The sequence below is a fragment of the Linepithema humile genome, chromosome 6 (assembly GCF_040581485.1).
Source record: "Linepithema humile isolate Giens D197 chromosome 6, Lhum_UNIL_v1.0, whole genome shotgun sequence".
Lineage (NCBI taxonomy): Eukaryota > Metazoa > Arthropoda > Insecta > Hymenoptera > Formicidae > Linepithema > Linepithema humile.
In genome coordinates this window covers 15,544,966-15,565,086 of record NC_090133.1, presented here as the reverse complement: position 1 = coordinate 15,565,086, position 20,121 = coordinate 15,544,966, and the positions used below count along the sequence as shown (strand labels likewise).

The following is a 20,121-nucleotide window of genomic DNA, read 5'->3' as shown; positions in this document are numbered from 1 at the left end:
ACGATGCGGGAACGTTTCTCGGAGACAAGGTCTTCGACATTGATAGAGACGACAATGTGATCGTGGACGGTGTAAAATACGCTGGCACACCCGGCCTGTTTGAATTAATATTCAAAAGATTTCCCGACGATACGCTGTGTACGGAGGATGACAAACAAAAGTACAAGAGCATACTACTCGCTACTAACGCTCACAGACGCGGTCATAACGCGCATTTACCTGTTTTGGGAAACAAAGGATACAAATACAAACATATCATCACACCTCTGATATCTAAGAAAGGTGGAGGTGTTGCACATCTCGACAGGAGAGGTGTGGGTCGCACGTTACCCAAGTGTAACGTACCACAGACCATGACTGTGACCGACAACGCGGTCGATTACGTGCACTGGGATGATCCGAACGAATTGGTGGATCGCCTTCAATTGCTGGACGCCTCCCGTCAGGCGGGAAATAACGCGCACGACAACGAGTTTCTCTCGATTATCGAGGAACTGCGCGAAGCTGGTCTGATTATAAATTGATCACAGCTTTTCAACTATCGCCAGTATTGCTCGTGTGATGCTACAGGAATGTCTATCAACAAATTCGGACTACAGTTAGGAGGAAGCGACAGGGTGACGAGACAGAGCGGCGGAGTCTCGAAGAATTACGTGCGTGAGAATTGTCTCTGCAAGGATGGTGAGGTTTTTAACGCCAAGTCGCGCGTGATCAGACATCTCGCCGACCCTGAAGCGGACACCGACGCTGTCAACAAGCTGCATCTGGATCATCACCTCAAGCTTATGAGCGATCGTGAGAATCGAAATCGTATGCTCTGTGAAAATTTTAAGCGAGAAGTACTTTCGAGACTCGAAGATTCGGAGAATACCGAGCGGACCTGGAAGAGAGACCACGACGATTACATCGAGACCAGATACGTGGCGTTGGAACGACAGATTCACGATCTGAGAGGTCTCCTCGACGAGAGTGTAGCGCGACTCGATGGAAAACTCGTCGATCGCGAGCGAGAGACGAAGAGTCTTGTCGAGCGAGAGATTCACAATCTTCGTAGAGCTGTGAGAAAAAATTTTATCGAATACTACGATGAGGCGATGAAGAAGAAGCAAAACGAATCGCAATGAGCGAGAAGGAAGCGGTGAGCCTGGAGAGGAGATCGCTCGTGGACGAGCTCCACGCACCGGCGAGAAGAAACTTTACGCGTAGGCCAGTCGTCGTGAAAGGATACGACGATTTGTGGCAGACTGACATTGTCGAGATGAAACCGTACTCGCGATCCAACGGCGGCTGCAACTACATTCTAACCGTTATCGATGTGTTGAGCAAGTACGCGTGGGCTATGCCCTTAAAGACCAAAGGTGGAATCGAAACGTCCAAAGCATTTTCCGCGATATTTAGGGAGAGAATTCCGAAAAATTTGCAGACTGACCATGGAAAAGAATTTTACAACAGAGATTTCCAAAATCTTGTCAAGAAACACGGCATCAATCATTATTCGACATACTCGGTTATGAAGGCTTCGGTGGTGGAACGATTCAATCGCACGTTGAAGAACGAAATGTGGAAGTTTTTCACGCTCACGGGATCGTACAGGTGGATCGACGATTTGCCGCGATTGGTCTCGGAATACAACGGTCGTAAACATCGTACGATCGGTATGCGCCCGATTGATATCACTCCCGAGATCGCAAAGGGACTCTTGAGCACCGTGTACGGTAATATAAAAATTGCCGCGCCGGCAAAATTCAGGGTGGGTGATTCGGTGCGCGTGAGCAAATTCAAAACTGTATTCGAGAAAGGATACACGCCGAATTGGTCGACGGAGGTGTTTAAGATCGCCACGGTGCAACGTACCAATCCTGTGACGTATCTGATTAAAGATTATCGCGGAGATCCGGTCGCGGGAGGCTTTTACGAGCACGAATTGCTCAAGACCGCACAACCCGACGTTTATCTCGTGGAGAAGGTGTTGCGCCGAAAGGACGACAAGGTGTTTGTAAAGTGGTTGGGATTCGACAATTCGCACAACTCTTGGATAAATAAAGACGATGTATTGTAATAAACTATATTTATTGTACAATAAACAATTATACATATATATACAATGGTGTTCTTTATTACTACAATATATATATTTAAAACTAACAACGATAATAATACATAAAATATTAAACTATACATAAATATTAACACTAGTGTATAAACAATATAAATAATATAATGTATAAACTATATACAACATAATAATACTACAATTGTATCTTGTAATGTCCCCACGGTAGAGTGTCGGTGGAACCGGATACGACGTGCCGCTTATCGTCGTACGGACTGAGCGCGAGCTTCGACTCCGATACGGTGTACACCTCGTGCAACTTTGAGCGGATGCACGATTGACGCCGCATCAGCTCGATTTCGTCGTTGAGACACTGAGTGTAATCGTCGAACGTTATCGTTCTCACGACTACGTTTTTCTTAACGCCTTTAACTTTTTTGACATCTTTTTGTCCGGTGACTCTCAACGCGTACATCTTCGCTCTCAGTCCGACAAATTCCGTCATGATCGCGCCGTTGTTCTCGTCTTTCATCAAACCGGGTACTTTCTTGTTGGCGCGCGGCATACTGTAAGCGTTGTCCTCGAAGTAGTCGTTCGTGTCGAATTTGGATATATCGCGTTTCATATCCCGATACGCGTCCTCGCAGTGCAGAAAGTATATCAGACTGTCGGTATCGGTATACATAATTTTGCAATTGTCGCGGTAGAGAGGCGCCATGTACTCGTAGTTAAACTCGTACAAGCAGGTCTTGGATATGTCGAGGATGCACATACCCACGTAGATTGGCTTGTCGAATTTCACTTCGAGTTTTCGCAACTCTACGGCGACTAGATCCTCCGAGAACACGCTTCGGCTGTGGAAATTCGGTTTCGCGATCATAGCCTCCGCTCCGTACCGACCATCCCACTGTGTAACGAGCCGGACATCCGTGTGATTTCGCACATTCTCCATGGTTTTGCCGAAAACCGCGTTGTTCATCAATTTGTACAAATTTTTTTCGAAATCATTTTTCGCCCGTGTCCGAAACTGTGTATTCAGTTCTATGTATCCGCGGAGCCACGGAGATTGCGCGAATTGCAGTACGCGGTGAATCTTTGCAATTCGCAGGCCGTGTCGCACGCATTGCTGCAGATTACGGTAGTGGATGACATAACGCTGCTTATCGCACAGCGTGACGAGTAACTTGATCTCCCGCTTGCCGGGCGGCTTATCGCGCGTCGGGCAGAACGGTAGGTCGGAGTGCGCGTCGTGAAGATTCACCAGGTACTCGAGATCGACTTCCAGCACATAACCGGTAGCCGAATCGGATGCAACGGACATTACGTCAAAGCTCGCGACATCATCGACCCATCGAAATTTGGCATAGGGCAACAGTTGACACATTGCCCAGCCGTACAAGTTTACATCATAGTACATTAGGTACAATGACGGTTCCGATGGATCGTACGATGGCATGTATTTGTTGTTGGCGGCGGCGTATCGGTTGGAGCATTGGCTGAGACCGCCGCGTATACCGCGCTCGACAAACAGCACCATATCGATGTCTGTGAGCAACTCGAACTTGATGCCCGTGTACTTCAACATAGCGTCCCACGTGTACCCCGGTAATGTGTAATACTGAGCGGGATCTAAACCGTAACTCTTTATACACGTGTTTCGGAAATTTTCGAAAATATCCGCCAACAAAAGAACGTCTGTTTTCAAATACAAATCGCTGTATTGACCTAGATCTTCGATTGAAAATGTTTGCCAGACGTTTGTCGCGTGCGCGTAATCGCTCTCGGATATCGTTTCTCCGGTGAGCGAGCTGTAAAACGATTCGCGCGATGGCAGGCTTGTGTCCCGGAGCTTGTCGACGCTGTCGACGTACTCGTAGGGAAACACACCTTTCCGAGTAAGCAAATTGAAATGTTCCGCGGATAAATGATTGAATTCCGATCGTAAAATTTTTAATTCATCTACAGTTAAATATGATGCCAATTTGTCGAGACTTGTACTGAGAAATTTAAACGAATCAATAAACCGTAATTTTATACACAATTTTGATTTTTGATCCATGGTATCTTTAACATTTTTTGTAAAAGAAATGTATCGCTCTTTCGTCAGCGGTAACAATTCGACGTTGCCTTCAAAGGCATTGGCAACGTCTTTAATAATGAAATGCGCGTCGTAACCGGATAAATTGTGAAATATCACTGGGATAACGTGGGAGTCTTTGTAATTTAGATTGCACGACGAGTGCGCGGCACCGCGGTAACGCCCGGTGAGATGACAATGATCGCGCACCCGCGTATCGTCCGGTGCAAACGGTTTCTCGCACACGTGGCACATCGCGGTGCTACGGAATTTTTCCGATTCCTCCCGCGTAAGATCCGCCATGGGGATGACGGTGGTGAGGATCGCTTTCACACGGCGCGCCAAATCGTGAAGTTCGTTGACGAACCACGTCACGCAATCCTCACCGCGATACGACTTAAAACTAGATAAAGAATTATCGTACGTGCAACTTACATAAAATCCTACGCTAAAGGCTCTGTGATGTTGGTAGGCGTAAGTAGTACCGTCCTGATCCTCTTTTTTCTCGAGCGTACATTCGAGATCGGCGTACACTACGAACGGGAGCCGCTCCTTCCAACTATAGTGGTAAAACGTCAACCACTTTTTGTCCTCGCTGGGGAGAACAACGGCGCAATCGTTTATCTTGCCGCAGTCGATGCTGTGCGCCGATAATTTCTCCTGTGTATAAAAGTAGTGTAGACACCTGTAATAATTTGTATGATTAATACTGTGAATAAAGTTTCGAATTATTCTATAAATGTGTTTTTACTTACCGATCGCAAATATACTTTTTACATTTGTGCATGCTCAGTTGTGAGCTCACCAACCGCGGCAGGTTCTTTATGCATGCAAAGTCAGCATCGTTGTTTTTACGCACGTAGAGCAGGTTGACGTGCTTCTCCTGTTTGTCGTCGGCGAGCCGCAGAGGGATGATTTTTGAGTCTTCGGTGGTGAAGACGTTGACGGAGATAATGTTGAGTTTCTCAAATTTTGTTATTTGCGGAAGCGTCATGGGGAACTCGATATCGCACAGGTTGAGCACCGTCGAGTAATGTGGGTATTCGATTGTTCTGTCTGAATTTTTTTCCGCAGGATACAAGGCTGCTACCACCGCCCACGCAAAGCACGCATTATCGTTTGATTTAACATTGACTACCGCCTTTTTCAGCATAATTTTCCGCGGTAACTCGATGTGGCATCCCGCGCGCAGAGGATTGAACTTGTTGACGTTTATTATTAGGTTCAGGATACGTGACAACGCCCATCCGCTGTCGCGTTCCTGAAACTCCTCCAGGGATGTCAAGATGGCGTCAACTACATGCCTCGTGTACCATTCTTGTAGATCAGATGTTGGAAAGAGCTCGCAGTTCTTCGTGGCGATGGTCTTCACGGCAGTCTTGACGCCTGCGGTGAATTCCCCGTTGAACGCGGTGTTGATTTTAACGTTCCCATGCTCCGCCATGACGCTCCGGAATAACCGTATTTTTTACATTTTCGAAAAATTCACGAGGATCGATGTATTCGTGATTGACAACCACACCCGTCAGCACACGGTTCCTAAACGCCGTCTCGATCTCCTTCCACGTGTAGCCCCTCTTCTCGTATCCGCCGTATCCGGCACCGACGGGTACAAAACGCTCGTGCAGAGCGTCCCTCACACCCTCCAGACGCGCGATTTGCGCCACCAGAGAGTTGACTACTCCGGTGCGTTGTCTCTTGCGACATTGTTCCTTGAGAGAATCGAGGTACTCGTTGCACTCGTAGTCCCATGGAAGGAACTCTCCCGTCGTTTTGATATTCGCTGCTCGTACGGTAAGATCGCGCTCCTTTTCCATTGCGAATGATTTTGAAGATTCATATTTTTCTCACTCGCTTTATATACCCGTTTGTTGCACACGACACTAACTATAAGCATAACGATGGCTCATGTTTGTATTAACAATCCTTATCTTTTCTCTTCCGGCAATTATTGTAATATGATATCCCCACTACTCCGAATTTACCCCCTCTCCTCCAAACATGATGACGCAATTTAAATAGGCGCTCTACTTTGATGCGCGCGTTGTAGGATAAGTCGTTATAGCGGATAAGATGGCACGGAAAAATAATAAAAAATTTTAATTACAGTTGAAATAATATTTATTAATATGTATTGTTACAACTCCGCAAAGACCTGAGTCACCAGTTCACAATCAATTATATTATTCTTATCGAATAAATCGCTTTTGCGAATCGCCACGTGATCGGGGTCCTTCGCATTTCTCGCGATTTCTGAAAAGTGTGCGAACTTGACATCAACCGTACCGGTGATGTTGTTCAACGAATGATTGATACAGTCTACGCAATATTCAAGTGCAAACATGTTACACACGGTTCGGTTTGACATGATTAAACATAATGCTGATGTTGTCAGGCGCATTACTTTTAGGTTGTTCATTTTTCCAAAACTTAACGTGCAGTGTCCAACGGTCTGAGACGGTGCTTCGTCCGCATCATTCTTAAAGAAGCTGGCGATGATGCTCCGTTGATTCATGAGTTCTTTCCATACGTCGTATGATAGACGTAGCTCCTTGCCATGGTTGTCACCAAGAGCGATTTCCACACGGCTCGGCGTTGAGACGTTCATTCCGATGTCGAGATATTTGTAACTGGTTTTTGTCAACGGGTATCTTCTAACCAAGATCCTAGATGATTCTTTTTCCATCTTTGACATATTACTTTTTTGTTTTCTGTGAAAAAATAAATTGTTAGTTTAAAAGTATAACAATTAAGTTTAAAGATGTGGCTAAAGAAACAACATACTCGTTGGGTAATTGCAGCTTCTTCGCACTCTGCTGTTCGTTGATCTGATTATTCACGGTTGACATGGTGCAAAACATCGTTGCTAGTAAACGTCACAGCGAACTAGTGATTTTCTCAATGATTTCGAACGACTGATGGTTCCTATTCTTTTTCACTTGCTTTATATACCCGCTTGTTGCACACAAAATTGATTAAAACTATCGATGGTTTATATTTGTATTAACAATCCTTATCACACCCTCTAAGAAACGGCGCTCAAATGCTGCCTCTTTGTTCTAAAATACAGCGATGACGCAATCCGTAAATCTGCACGAACCTGCATACTATAAACATAATGATTCTGACAACATGGCGCTCTACTTTGATGCGTAGAAAAAAAAACCTGCACCAATAAACAGTTCTCTTTCCAATAAACAATCCTTATCTTTTCCGGGAATCCTTATCTCGCGATTTGTATTAACAATCCTTATCTTCCGGGAATTATTGTAATCTGATACCTCCACCACTCCACATTTACCCCCTCTCCTCCAAAAACGAAGACGTCATTACCCCCTCCACTGTTATCCGATACCCCTCTTCCCCTCTTCACACGCGTACCCCCTCAGATCCCTGAGTTAGAACTCCCATAGTATAACTACTGTCGACTTATTTTTTTTCTAACAGTTTTTTAATATTAATTTTTTAATGTAACTTTAAATGTTGTAACTAATTCTCAAATAAAGAAATATGTTTAACGTAAGAGAAGTTTAAGATTATAAAAAAATACAATATTTATAAATATTTTTTTAGAGCTTCCTGTGTGTGTGTACAAAACCTGCGACGCGGTAGTATCCGGCGGTGTGGAAATTCGCGGAATCAAGATTACTTTCATATTTCGTCGAAAGCCAGCGGGGGAGCCCGTTCTCGAAGAGTACAGATTTATAGCTCATCGCGGCGGAGCGAAGGTTTCTTTGCAGGAAGCCGTGATGCTGTCGACGTATCTCGCTCTGAAGTATCAAGTGATAAAAGTAAATATTATCGAATTGATCGAAGATGATGACAAAGTAGAAACAGATATAATAGCATTACCACTGTTTATCGATATCTTGGGTGATCCACCGTTGCTTCAATCAAACATTACTCTGGTGACCAGAACCGATCGCTTCGATTGCGTTACTCTTCCGTTGAAAATCACAGTCTTGCAATCGAAGAAGTTGTCGAATGACGATAATGCAATGTTAATCACAGTATCAGGAGACGCGGTAGTGTCTTCGGCCAAGTTCAAAAAATGACACTACTAAGTCAGGAGAAGTGTCTCTGGCAATGTTCAAAAAATGACACTACTAAGCTTTTTATCCTGCGCGCACAAAGTCGATTTTTCGGAAGTTTGTAGCAACTAAAATATAAGAAATTTTTAAAAACACATAGCATATCCTGAAAGGTGGCATCGCCACGAGTAATTTGAGCCGAAGAAAATTAAAATTGGTCCAGTCGTTCCGGAGATACAAGCGACATCAAAAAGTGATGTTTTTCATATTTTAATAAGAAACGTCGTCTCCTTCTTCTCCTCTGTCCGTCAGGGGTGGATAGAAAATTTGTGAGGTCCAGGGTATTATTTATAATTTAGAGAATTTCTCGCATCAGGTGCCAAGAGTCGACGATTTCGACTTTTGCGAGTTGTGTGACGGGAATTTCGAAAACACGAGAGAAAGAGAGAGAGAGAGAGAGAGAGAGAGAGAGAGAGAGAGAGAGAGAGAGAGAGAGAGAGAGAGAGAGAGAGAGAGAGAGAGAGAGAGAGAGAGAGAGAGAGAGAGAGAGAGAGAGAGAGAGAGAGAGAGAGAGAGAGAGAGAGAGAGAGAGAGAGAGAGAGAGAGAGAGAGAGAGAGAGAGAGAGAGAGAGAGAGAGAGAGAGAGAGAGAGAGAGAGAGAGAGAGAGAGAGAGAGAGAGAGAGAGAGAGAGAGAGAGAGAGAGAGAGAGAGAGAGAGAGAGAGAGAGAGAGAGAGAGAGAGAGAGAGAGAGAGAGAGAGAGAGAGAGAGAGAGAGAGAGAGAGAGAGAGAGAGAGAGAGAGAGAGAGAGAGGAGAGAGAGAGAGAGAGAGAGAGAGAGAGAGAGAGAGAGAGAGAGAGAGAGAGAGAGAGAGAGAGAGAGAGAGAGAGAGAGAGAGAGAGAGAGAGAGAGAGAGAGAGAGAGAGAGAGAGAGAGAGAGAGAGAGAGAGAGAGAGAGAGAGAGAGAGAGAGAGAGAGAGAGAGAGAGAGAGAGAGACATGACATATTTTGATATAAAATCTAAAATTTTTAAAAATATTTATCGATAATCGAAATAGTTATCGATAATCTTACCGTAATATTTTTATGCGCAAAATAATGAAACGAATCAATTCGTGTAAAAAAAACTCATTATTATTTTGAAAAAAAAGTATGTAATTTACAATGTACTTTTTTTTACTAACTTGGCGCTGCCACACCTTTATACCACTTGATTCTCATTATTCTATTCATAAAAGTATTACGGTAAAATTATCCAGAACTTAATATTTTCAGAGATATTTTAAATTTTATATCGAAATGTGTCAGATTAAGATATAAAATAACTCGAAAAGTATGAAAAAGAACTTCTGAAAAGTATGAAAAAGAAAATTATATCTTTTAATCTTGTTAATATTTTATTAACAAATAAACTGCCATCTAATAAAATTTTATTAGTATTAATGAACGAGGAACGACGTCGACGTCGACGTCGACGTCGACGTCGACGTCGATCCAGTCGCAAAACTTATAATGTAAAATAATTTAGTTAATATGTAATTAAGTTAATATAAATGTTATATCCAAAATGTGCAAAAATAATTAAAAAATAATTTCAATTTTGTCATATAATTAATTTTGTACATTTATATTAACTTAATTACATATTAACTAAATTATTTCACATTCTAACACAAGTTTTTTGTTTCATATCACACTTATGTTTGTAACGGTACGTAACGATGCGGAATTTCGACGGTATGCGGATTTTTACGATGCGGAATTACGACGGTGTGTAGTTAGCGAAGCGGATTCTTACGACGCGGAATAACTCGTCAGTTTGCCAGAATTCGTTCGTGTGGTTTATCGGGAGACTCCAAATTAACAAAAATAATTTAAAGAAAAATAAATATTTATTCAAGAGAGCATTTGGATAATATAATTATAAAAGAAAATATTAACAACGAGTACATGAGTATTTCTGTAACGGTCTAATATCTTAACGGTATAATCGGATACAACTATCGGAAATAAATATTTTAATAATGAGCAGACTGCGTAGTTTTTATTTAACGTGTCGCGCGTTTGGCCGCAATTTAAATAATTATGAACATGATTAATCCTATTTAATTCTAAATCGGTCGGTTTGTACGGTACGGAGTCAAAGTAATAAAAAATAAGCGATACCGCGTATATCCGAGCCCTGCTGAGTCGTCGACGGTTGCCGGTGCGCTGTGTCCGAAGACAGTGAGAGACTTCTCTCGTGCAAGGGATAACGGAAGTCGAACGCCGGGAACACCCGACCGAGGCAGAGAACGCCCTGCCCCTAGAACGACGGAAAGTCGGAAGTCGAACGCCGGGAACACCCGACCAAAGCAGGGAACGCCCTGCTCCTAGAACGATGGAAAGTCGGAAGTCGAATGCCGGGAACACCCGACCGAAGCAGGGAACGCCCTGCTCCTAGAACGACGAAAAGTCGGAAGTCGAACGCCGGGAACACCCGACCGAAGCAGAGAACGCCCTGCTCCTAGAACGACTATCGGGATGGGAGCGAGTACGACCGGAGCTTCAGAGTGCGCCCTGAGGCTTGTCCGAGTCGTACTCGGGGGAATGGTGTCGGTCTGTTCCGCGAGCCGGCTTTTATACCGGTCGCGCTACCCCCACTTGGGGTGTTACTCTACCCGGCAGCTACCCCTTCTTGAGATATTACCCTCGAGTTGGGGGATCGGAATGCGGCCCGTAATGGGGGGTGTGTGCTTAGTAACAGCGCGTGCTGTTACATGTTCTGTGAAACAGATGTTTTATTGGTAATATTAGAAAATAATTAATCTAAAAGGTAGGTGATATAGCACAAAAATTCATAAATGATAAGGTCTGGCCAAGTTCCAAAAAAGACACTCCAATATGTTTATATTTTAATAATTATCTAAATTTTTAATATATTACATTTTTAATATATTTTTAATATATTAAAATAACAAAATATTTATTAAAAAATACAAAAAAACTTGGCGTTGCCACACCGAACAACATGTTAACTTACATAATGTCAATTAATTACATGATGTCAATTAATCATGCTAATTATCACATTATTACTCATTTTTATTATTTCATAATACTTTGGGGTGTAAAGAGGAGGGTAAAAGCGGAGGGGTAGAGAAACCCCTCGACGGAAAGGACAGGAGGGATAATGCAAAGGGCTGCGCTATGGGGGAGAGGGGCTCGAAAGGAAGGAGCGAAGCCCGTTGGCAACGCCAAGTTTTTTTGTATTTTTTAATAAATATTTTGTTATTTTAATTGAATTTTTTTCACTCAAATTTTGATCAGTTTTATTTATACATTTCATATATTCTTATGTATTCTTATGTATATTTTATGTATGTTTATTTTGAATTTGCACCTTGAATAATGTATCAGTTACTTTTTATGTTGGTAATATATTAAAAATTTAGATAATTATTAAAATATAAACATATTGGAGTGTCTTTTTTGGAACTTGGCCAAACCTTATCATTTATGAATTTTTGTGCTATATTTCTTTTGCATGTGTTATGATCTTGTTTTGCATTTAAAGAAGTATGATTGTAAAAATGTTAAACGATCACGCTGTAGTATCAACGCAAGATCGATAAAAATTGGAGAAATTCTTAATCCAGTTCATTAATTAAATTATATAATTTTATTCTTATCAAAGCACAGTGTCAATAAAATTTGCGATTCAAGCTCAAATTTAAAATACGTTGTGAATATTGAAAATTATATGCATTTATATCACATGCAATTGTCACGTCTGTGACTTAATCTCGCTCACACACAAATTGTCTTTCGTAATGTATTCTTGAGAGTTTGATCGTCGATTCGGCAATGACGATAACAAGATTCGAAGCAATAAATAAGCGTAAAATTGAAATCTATATAAATTGAGTATGCTTACGTTTCAAATAGGATTATCACGACATTGTTTTCAACAAATTCATAATTGTAAACTACGTGAGATAAATTGAAATTGACTCGAGAAATATATTGTACAATTAATTATTTGATAAAAGTATAATGCTAATTAAATGTGGAGAATGAAGGAGTAACTGTACAATCTGTACTTTTCGCACAACTAATTATACATTTCAAAATTATATAATTCTCCGGGAATAAAGGTGACTTTTGTAAAAAGAAAGGGATTTAGGGAAAAAGAAAAAATGTTCGCTTCTAGACGTTAATGTTGATTTAAAGGGTCGCCTGACCTGGATCAGGTCGGTAGTTTCGACGCGAGCTTGGCGTAGCCAATCCCTGAGATTTCTGGTCCTTTCCATCAAATTCGAGACGTTTCTTTCGACTGTGCCAACACTGGTGATGAAGCCACTGTTATGGCCGTACTGAGCAACGATATTTTGAGTCGTGGTAGGAGGTTGTGCAGCGGTTAATTGAGACAGGATGTTGGATTGTATGTTGGGCGTACCGAAGGCACCTAAGAAATAGGTGGTAGACGTAGTTTGTATTAACTACATCTTATAGATTAAAAAGTTATCATTAAATAATAAATTATTAAATAATTTATAAAGACACTTTTCTATTTAGAGATATGTATATAATAAAACATATTTTACTTATAAAAAGTTATCTGAATTTGATCACGCTAAGTAGTGTATGCTAATATCGAATAATACTATTCTAAAATAATTCTAAAATAAAATAATTTTTATTCCAAAGTAATTTTTAGTTTTTGTTTTTATTTTTAATTTTGTTTTATCAAAAAATTCTTAGAAGCTAAGATAATAGCGTGTATTCATTTGAAAAATCATCGCGTAATTATATTTATCACAAAAGTAATTCACGTTATCACTTTATAACAACGTACACGACTTCATAAAAAGTAGGAAATACTTTTTAGCTACTTGTTTCCAGCACTTATTTTCTTTATTTTATGGATATCAGTATATTTTTTATGTTGACTTAATAATATCTATACATTTGCATAAATTATATGTTTTTATACCTTGCAGGTTATTAGGCTGTGCGATGAGATGATGAAAACGCAACCATCGCAGATAAGAGTACTGTACGCGCCACTTAGGAGTTATAACTTTAGTGTACGCGCCGCTTAGGAGTTATAACTTTAGTTTGCATTTTTATATCGCGAATGATTATCATATGTTACGGGTTCTTTATTTGTGGCGTTGTAAGAATTTGATTAACGCGCCGTGGCGATAGGCGTTTGTTTTATATAGTTACGAAAGGTGACCGCACCGAGCGCGTGTGTGTAAGAGAAGCTTGCGAGACGAGCACATCTTCAGTGTGTGTCTTTATAAAAGCATTTTTTTAAGAATAAAAGTTTATTTAGGTAATCGGGTGGATTCTTAAGCATAATCCCGACCCAACAAATGGTCCTTCGAGCCGGATGTGTAGAAGACACAAAAAAGACAACGTACGCATCACATCAAGAAAAAGTACATCGTGGCGTGCGTTTAGCAGAGAGAATTGATTGCGTGCATTCAATAGCATGGTTAAAAAATTCAGGAAGGTATCAGCGCAATAAGTAATAATTTAATCACGATTAAATCACAAAGGGATTGTATAAGAGCAAATTTACTAATTCAAGAGCAAAAGTACGTAAATATAGATTTGGTTTTTGCAGTAAGGTTATACAAGGCGATACATCGCATACAAGCACAAAAATGGAGGTAAATATTGCATCTCTAAAACGAACTCGCGCGGGTGTTAAATCGAAACTAACAAGATTCCGACAATTTCTGGATGCATACAATCCGAATGCAGAAAATTTAATAGAATTGAAAACGCGATTAGAACGAGCGGAGGATTTATTAACAGAATTCAATAATTGTTAGGATCAAATTCGCAATTTAGACATTAATAACGGTCTTGATGGGGAATTAAACGCGGAAAATGAAGTTTTCGAGCCTCTATATTTTCGAGCGATTGCAAGGGCACGAAGCTTGGTGCCGAACAATCCACAAAATAATCCTGCAATTCCGGTACAGCCAAATAATGAGATCGTACATCATAACATAAAAATACCAACAATAGCATTGCCGCACTTTGATGGAAGCTATGAAAAGTGGAGTCATTTTTTCGATTTGTTTAAGGCTTTAGTTGATTCAGATTCATCGTTGTCAGATGTACAAAAGTTTTATTATTTGCAGTCAGTACTCAAGGGTAAGGCAGCTCAAGTAATTCATTCACTTGAAGTTACAGGTGAAAATTACAGAATAGCATTGGAGCTCTTGAAGAGTCGATTTGAAAACAAGCGTCTTACTACGAGGCATCACGTCCGTGCGCTGTTTGAGTTACCTCAAATCCATAAGGAGTCAGCTGGTGCTCTGCGCACCCTATCAGATGAGCTGTGCAAAAACTTGAGAGCGCTAAAAAATCTGGGAGAACCTGTAGAATCTTGGAACACATTGCTTATTGAAATGGTCGTCAACAAATTAGATTCATTTACAAAGCGAGAATGAGAACAAAAGGTTATTGCGGATAACCTATCTACAATGGAACAATTAAAAGGCTTTCTGGCGAATAGATATCAAATTCTCGAGGCAGTTCAACAAAGAAAGGACAATAACGCTAAGAGTCAAGCAAATTCAAGTATAAAACAAAAATCGGAGCATCTCACTTCTCATTTAAGCGTTCAGAACAAGGGTAATTGTCCGATGTGTCAAGAAGATCATAGAATATATCAGTGTCAAAAAATACGCGATCTTTCAGTGCAAGCGCGAATAAATGAAGTCAAGCGTCTGAATCTGTGTTTGAATTGCCTCGGGAAGGGACACACTGTAAAGAGTTGTAAAGCGGGAAATTGTAAGCGATGTAGCGGAAAACATAATTCATTATTACATATTGAAGAACTTTCAGACATCTCATCAAAAGCGGATGCATCTCGACCAAATCATAGCCGTAAAGACGGTAAAGCAAAAGAAGAAACCTCTTCATTAAGCGAACCACAACTGGTACAAGCGATCACAACATATAGCGTAAAGCAACCAGCGCAGGTATTGTTGTCGACAGCAATCGTGTATATAGATGACAACGTAGGTAATAAGATTGAAGCGCGTGCACTTTTAGACAATGGCTCACAGTCAAACTTTATTTCAAGTTCATTATGCGACAGATTAAAGTTACCGAAAAGAAAATTTAATCAATCAGTAGGAGCAATAGCTCAAGCGGTAACACGAATATCCGCTGCGACAACAGTCACTATACGGTCAAGATTTAATGCATTTTCGATTACGTTGTCATTTTCTATGCTCGATGAAATCACTAACAATATTCCTCTTATGCCGTTCGACGTGCAATCCGTAAAGATTCCAAAGCATGTTATTCTAGCCGATCCGTCGTACTGTATTCCTCAAAAGATAGATTTATTGTTAGGCGCGGGGGTATTCTGGGAATTACTTTGCGCAGAACAGATTAGAAATGGGAAAAATTAACCGATCATACAAAAGACCAAGTTAGGGTGGATAATAGGTGGTCCTTACGCCGTTAAACCGCGACAAACGACCATACAAGAATTCTGCGGATTTTCCGACGCTAATTATCTGCAAGACCAGCTGCAACGTTTTTGGAAGATTGACGAGGTACCAACGAGTCAAGTTCAATCACAAGAGGAATTAGCATGCGAAAAACATTTTCAGCAAACACATCGAAGACTGTTTTCCGGAAGATTTCAAGTTCGACTTCCATTGCGCGAAAATCCAGATCAGTTAGGAGAGTCATATGATATCGCTTTCAAACGCCTACGATCCATTGAACGCAAATTCATTAAAGATCCGCTCATTAAAGAGAGATATACAACTTTCATGAAGGATTATGAAAGCTTAAACCACATGGGTAGAGGGGAAATGAATGAAAAGGGCATACCAGCAAATTATCTACCTCATCACGCAGTCCTAAAAGAAGAGAGTGCAACGACAAAACTCAGGGTTGTCTTCGATGCTTCAAGTCATACGACATCAGGCAAATCTTTAAATGACATTTTGATGGTTGGCCCAGTTATTCAAGATGAATTAATAGACATCGTAGCACGCTTCCGACAACATGCATATGTAATGACAGCGGACATTACAAAAATGTACCGCCAAATATCAGTTGACGAAAGAGATAGAGACCTCCAACGAATCTTATGGAGAACAGATATTCATGCGACTCCAACGATCTACAGATTAAACACCTTGACGTATGGAACGGGACCTGCGTCATTTCTAGCAACGAGATGTTTGTTACAATTGGCGATAGAAAATGCCACGAAATTCCCAGAAGCCAGTAAGATTATCAAGCGAGACTTTTACGTAGACGACCTCATAACTGGAGGATCTTCGGTCATGGAGCTTCTGCAAAGAAAGAACGAAATAACAGAGATTTTGCAATCAGCACTATTCCCTTTGAGAAAGTGGAAATCAAACTCACGCGAAATAGTGTAAGGCGAGAACTACGATCGATCGACTACTTATGCGATAGGCGAAGAAACCAAAATTCTTGGATTACGATGGAGCGCAGATAACGATCAGCTAGTTTACAAAATCCATTTAACAGGACAGGAGCAAAGACCCACGAAACGGACTATTCTGTCATTCGTGGCACAATTATTTGATCCTCTGGGTCTCATAGGACCGACAACGATCAAGGCAAAAATTATCATCCAACAGTTGTGGCAATTAAAAGTGGGATGGGACGAAGGACTCCCCATGAATCTTCACACGAAGTGGATGAAGTATAAACAGAACTTTGCACGAATAAATGAGATCAAGATACCTCGGCATGTATTATGCAATAATCCGATACGTGTCGAGTTACATGGATTTTGCGATGCTTCCATGTCAGCATATGGAGCCTGCATATATTTAAAATCAACGGAACCTTTAGGTGCCACCAGCGTGCGATTGTTGTGCGCGAAGTCACGAGTCGCCCCGTTAAAAGCTATCACGTTGCCTCGTTTGGAATTATGTGGCGCTCTACTACTGTCACGATTATATAAAAAAATGAAAACGGCCCTAACCATCGAAATTCATCGTGAGATTTTCTGGTGCGATTCCAGTGTAGCACTTTCGTGGATAAGAGGGCAACCTTATCAGTGGAAAGAGTTTGTTCGTAATCGAGTGTCGGAAATACAAGATGCCACTGAGAAGAATCATTGGAGGCATGTGAGATCAGAACACAACCCAGCGGATATTATCTCACGCGGAAGTGATCCTCAGCAATTAATCAACGCCTCCATTTGGTGGTATGGCCCCGAGTGGCTGAAGAAGGACGAAGAATTGTGGCCAATATCGTCTTACCCGCCGGTTCATGAGATACCAGAAACCAAGGCGTACTCATTAGCATTTCCAGTTGTGCCGATTAGTTACGAGCTGTTCCTTAAATACTCATCGTTGCGGAAGTTACAACGAATAGTCGCATATGTATTCCGATTCCAAACTAACGCGAAGGCCGCTAATGCAAGAGGGGAACGGCAAATTGGAGACTTAACAGTTGAAGAATTGCAGCACTCCATGAAGGCCCTCGTCATGCTGGCGCAACAGCAGGCATTTCCTCAAGAAATCAACGATCTGAGAAGTACGAGTACCGTCTCTTCAAGAAGCAATCTATTGGATCTTCATCCTTTTATCGATGAGGATGATATTGTAAGAGTGGGTGGACGGTTACAAAACGCACCACTTCCTTACAAAAGGCGTTTTCCAATGGTTCTACCACAAAAACATCCGTTGACGAAATTAATCATATTACATTTTCATCATCGAGACTTACACGCAGGATCCTTAGCACTATTGGCTGCGATCCGAGAGCAATATTGGATAATAGCGGCTAGAAGTGCAATTCGTAGCGTATTAAGGAAATGCGTTACTTGTTTTAGGCGACAACCGATAAGCCCAACACAATTAATGGGCAACTTACCTGCTGAGAGAATAACCCCGAGTAGACCTTTCTCAAATGTTGGCGTTGATTATGCAGGACCGTACACAATCAAGATATCACGGAATAAGACATCAAAGGCATATTTGTGCTTATCCATTTGTCTTGCAACTAAAGCGGTTCATTTTGAAATAGTATCTGACCTTACTACAGCGGGATTTCTGAACGCGTTGAAAAGATTTATATCTCGGCGAGGTCGATGTAAGACTATTATTTCGGACAATGGCACAAATTTTGTGGGCGCTAACAATACTTTACAGCAACTCGGCAATCTAATAAAAGGCGCGACTCATCAGGAAGAGATAGTTAGATTCTCTGCAGACCAAAGTATAGAGTGGAAATTTATTCCACCTCATTTACCACATGTAGGCGGATTATGGGAGTCAGCAGTAAAATCGGCCAAAACACACGCAAAGGCGGTGATTGGAGAAACTAGCCTCAGTTTCGAAGAACTATGTACAGTATTTTGCCAGATAGAGGCTTGTTTGAATTCACGGCCCTTAAGTCCCTTATCTTCCGATCCTTGCAATTTTGAAGTGCTCACGCCGGGGCATTTTTTAGTAGGCTCATCGTTAACATCGCTTCCTGAAGAAGACATTTCCAACGTAGCGTTGAATCGTTTAAATCGTTACGAGTTGTTGACTAAAATGCAGCAAGATTTTTGGCATCGCTGGTCCAGAGAATATCTCGCTCAATTACAACAACGAACGAAATGGAAGACCAAAAAGGTCAATGAAGAGATCAAGGTTGGAGCACTGGTCTTAATTCGTGAGAGTACGCCTCCTCTCAAGTGGAGTTTGGGAAGGATAATCGACGTCCATCCGGGAAAGGATGGTTTGATTCGTACTGTGACTCTAAAGACTCAAGGCGGAATAATCCAAAGAACATTGCCAAAGATTTGCGTGATGCCGATAGATACGTTTTAGTAAAACTGATATTGAAAGTCGAGTCTTTCAAGCTCGCCGGTGTACGCGCCGCTTAGGAGTTATAACTTTAGTGTACGCGCCGCTTAGGAGTTATAACTTTAGTGTACGCGCCGCTTAGGAGTTATAACTTTAGTTTGCATTTTTATATCGCGAATGATTATCATATGTTACGGGTTCTTTATTTATGGCGTTGTAAGAATTTGATTAACGCGCCGTGGCGATAGGCGTTTGTTTTATATAGTTACGAAAGGTGACCGCACCGAGCGCGTGTGTGTAAGAGAAGCTTGCGAGACGAGCACATCTTCAGTGTGTGTCTTTATAAAAGCATTTTTTTAAGAATAAAAGTTTATTCAGGTAATCGGGTGGATTCTTAAGCATAATCCCGACCCAACAAGTACATAAGAGTCGGAGGTATGTTGCTATCTTGACGTTTGTTTAAAACGTCCCAAATCTCTCGTATTTCTGAATTTAATGTCTCTAAGCTTGCGATGATTTCGGTGGACTCTTGATAATGATCTGGCTTTTTAATGATCTAGATTTCTAACAACAGACTATACAATGTAACGTAAATTTGTACTGTTACTCATATAACAATTAGTATAAAGCATTAATGACTATACGCTTTATATTATTTAATATATTTTTGAAGTATACAGTTTTCGTATACATCGCGGTTTTCTATTCGATTTTATTAGGTTTTAGGATTTTCAAGAGTCTGTCAGATTTGTGGGATGAGTAATCAAACTGCAAATATCAGACAAAAAAAAACTTTTTTTTTAAATTTGTTCAATTATTTCAGTGCGCAATATTTACTACAATTATCCAGAAAGTAATATTTGACTACGTTATCTTGACTACGTTATCTACATGCTGGCTTTGTGGCGATCAATAATTAATTCTAAAATATTCAAAAATAAATTTTTATTAATTTAATTGATCATATAGTTTACATTAAAATTGTATGTTTTATTGGATCATGAAATATTTGCTGTTTTAGTTCAATTGTACAAGGCGTAACTTCTTGAAAGCATAATCATTCCTTCGTAGAGTCTCTGTTACTAAATTATTTTCCATCGAATCGAATATTAAAATATTCGCTTAGGACGGTTCGATTTCTGTAGATTTTGCAGAT

General features: G+C 40.8%; 4 protein-coding genes across 4 annotated transcripts; 2 read left to right on the top strand and 2 right to left on the bottom strand.

Annotated features, from left to right (window-relative positions):
• Positions 1-2,247: 2,247 nt before the first annotated feature.
• On the bottom strand, positions 2,248-2,875 carry LOC137000892 (uncharacterized). The gene has a single exon (XM_067358479.1). It carries the CDS (start codon positions 2,823-2,825, stop codon positions 2,250-2,252), a length of 576 nt encoding a protein of 191 aa, XP_067214580.1. The 5' UTR covers positions 2,826-2,875; the 3' UTR covers positions 2,248-2,249.
• A 6-nt stretch (positions 2,876-2,881) lies between these two features.
• LOC137000749 (uncharacterized) lies at positions 2,882-5,947 on the bottom strand. Its single transcript, XM_067358100.1, has 5 exons — positions 5,620-5,947; positions 4,886-5,516; positions 4,078-4,815; positions 2,954-3,861; positions 2,882-2,907 (listed from the first exon to the last, which is right to left on the bottom strand). The coding sequence occupies exons 1-5, from the start codon at positions 5,945-5,947 to the stop codon at positions 2,882-2,884; spliced, it is 2,631 nt and encodes an 876-aa protein (XP_067214201.1).
• Positions 5,948-13,814: 7,867 nt separating this feature from the next.
• On the top strand, positions 13,815-14,612 carry LOC137000748 (uncharacterized). The gene is made up of 2 exons (XM_067358099.1): positions 13,815-13,820; positions 13,986-14,612. The coding sequence occupies exons 1-2, from the start codon at positions 13,815-13,817 to the stop codon at positions 14,610-14,612; spliced, it is 633 nt and encodes a 210-aa protein (XP_067214200.1).
• A 33-nt stretch (positions 14,613-14,645) lies between these two features.
• Positions 14,646-18,989, top strand: LOC137000747 (uncharacterized). The gene is made up of 3 exons (XM_067358098.1): positions 14,646-15,533; positions 15,600-16,416; positions 16,612-18,989. Exons 1-3 carry the CDS (start codon positions 14,646-14,648, stop codon positions 18,987-18,989), a joined length of 4,083 nt encoding a protein of 1,360 aa, XP_067214199.1.
• Positions 18,990-20,121: the final 1,132 nt, after the last annotated feature.

Excerpts from the sequence above, each read along its gene's own strand:
- LOC137000892 (XM_067358479.1), bottom strand. The coding sequence starts at position 2,825 with ATGTGCATCCTCGACATATCCAAGACCTGCTTGTACGAGTTTAACTAC.
- LOC137000749 (XM_067358100.1), bottom strand. The coding sequence starts at position 5,947 with ATGGAAAAGGAGCGCGATCTTACCGTACGAGCAGCGAATATCAAAACG. Across the intron at positions 3,862-4,077 it reads AAATTGTGTATAAAATTACG|CTCGCTCACCGGAGAAACGA; the intron begins GTTTATTGATTC and ends ATCGTTTTACAG. Across the intron at positions 2,908-2,953 it reads GCTCGTTACACAGTGGGATG|CCGAAGCGTGTTCTCGGAGG; the intron begins GTCGGTACGGAG and ends GAATTTCCACAG.
- LOC137000747 (XM_067358098.1), top strand. The coding sequence starts at position 14,646 with ATGGAACAATTAAAAGGCTTTCTGGCGAATAGATATCAAATTCTCGAG. Across the intron at positions 15,534-15,599 it reads ATTTATTGTTAGGCGCGGGG|ACCAAGTTAGGGTGGATAAT; the intron begins GTATTCTGGGAA and ends ATCATACAAAAG. Across the intron at positions 16,417-16,611 it reads CACGAAATTCCCAGAAGCCA|GCGAAGAAACCAAAATTCTT; the intron begins GTAAGATTATCA and ends CTTATGCGATAG.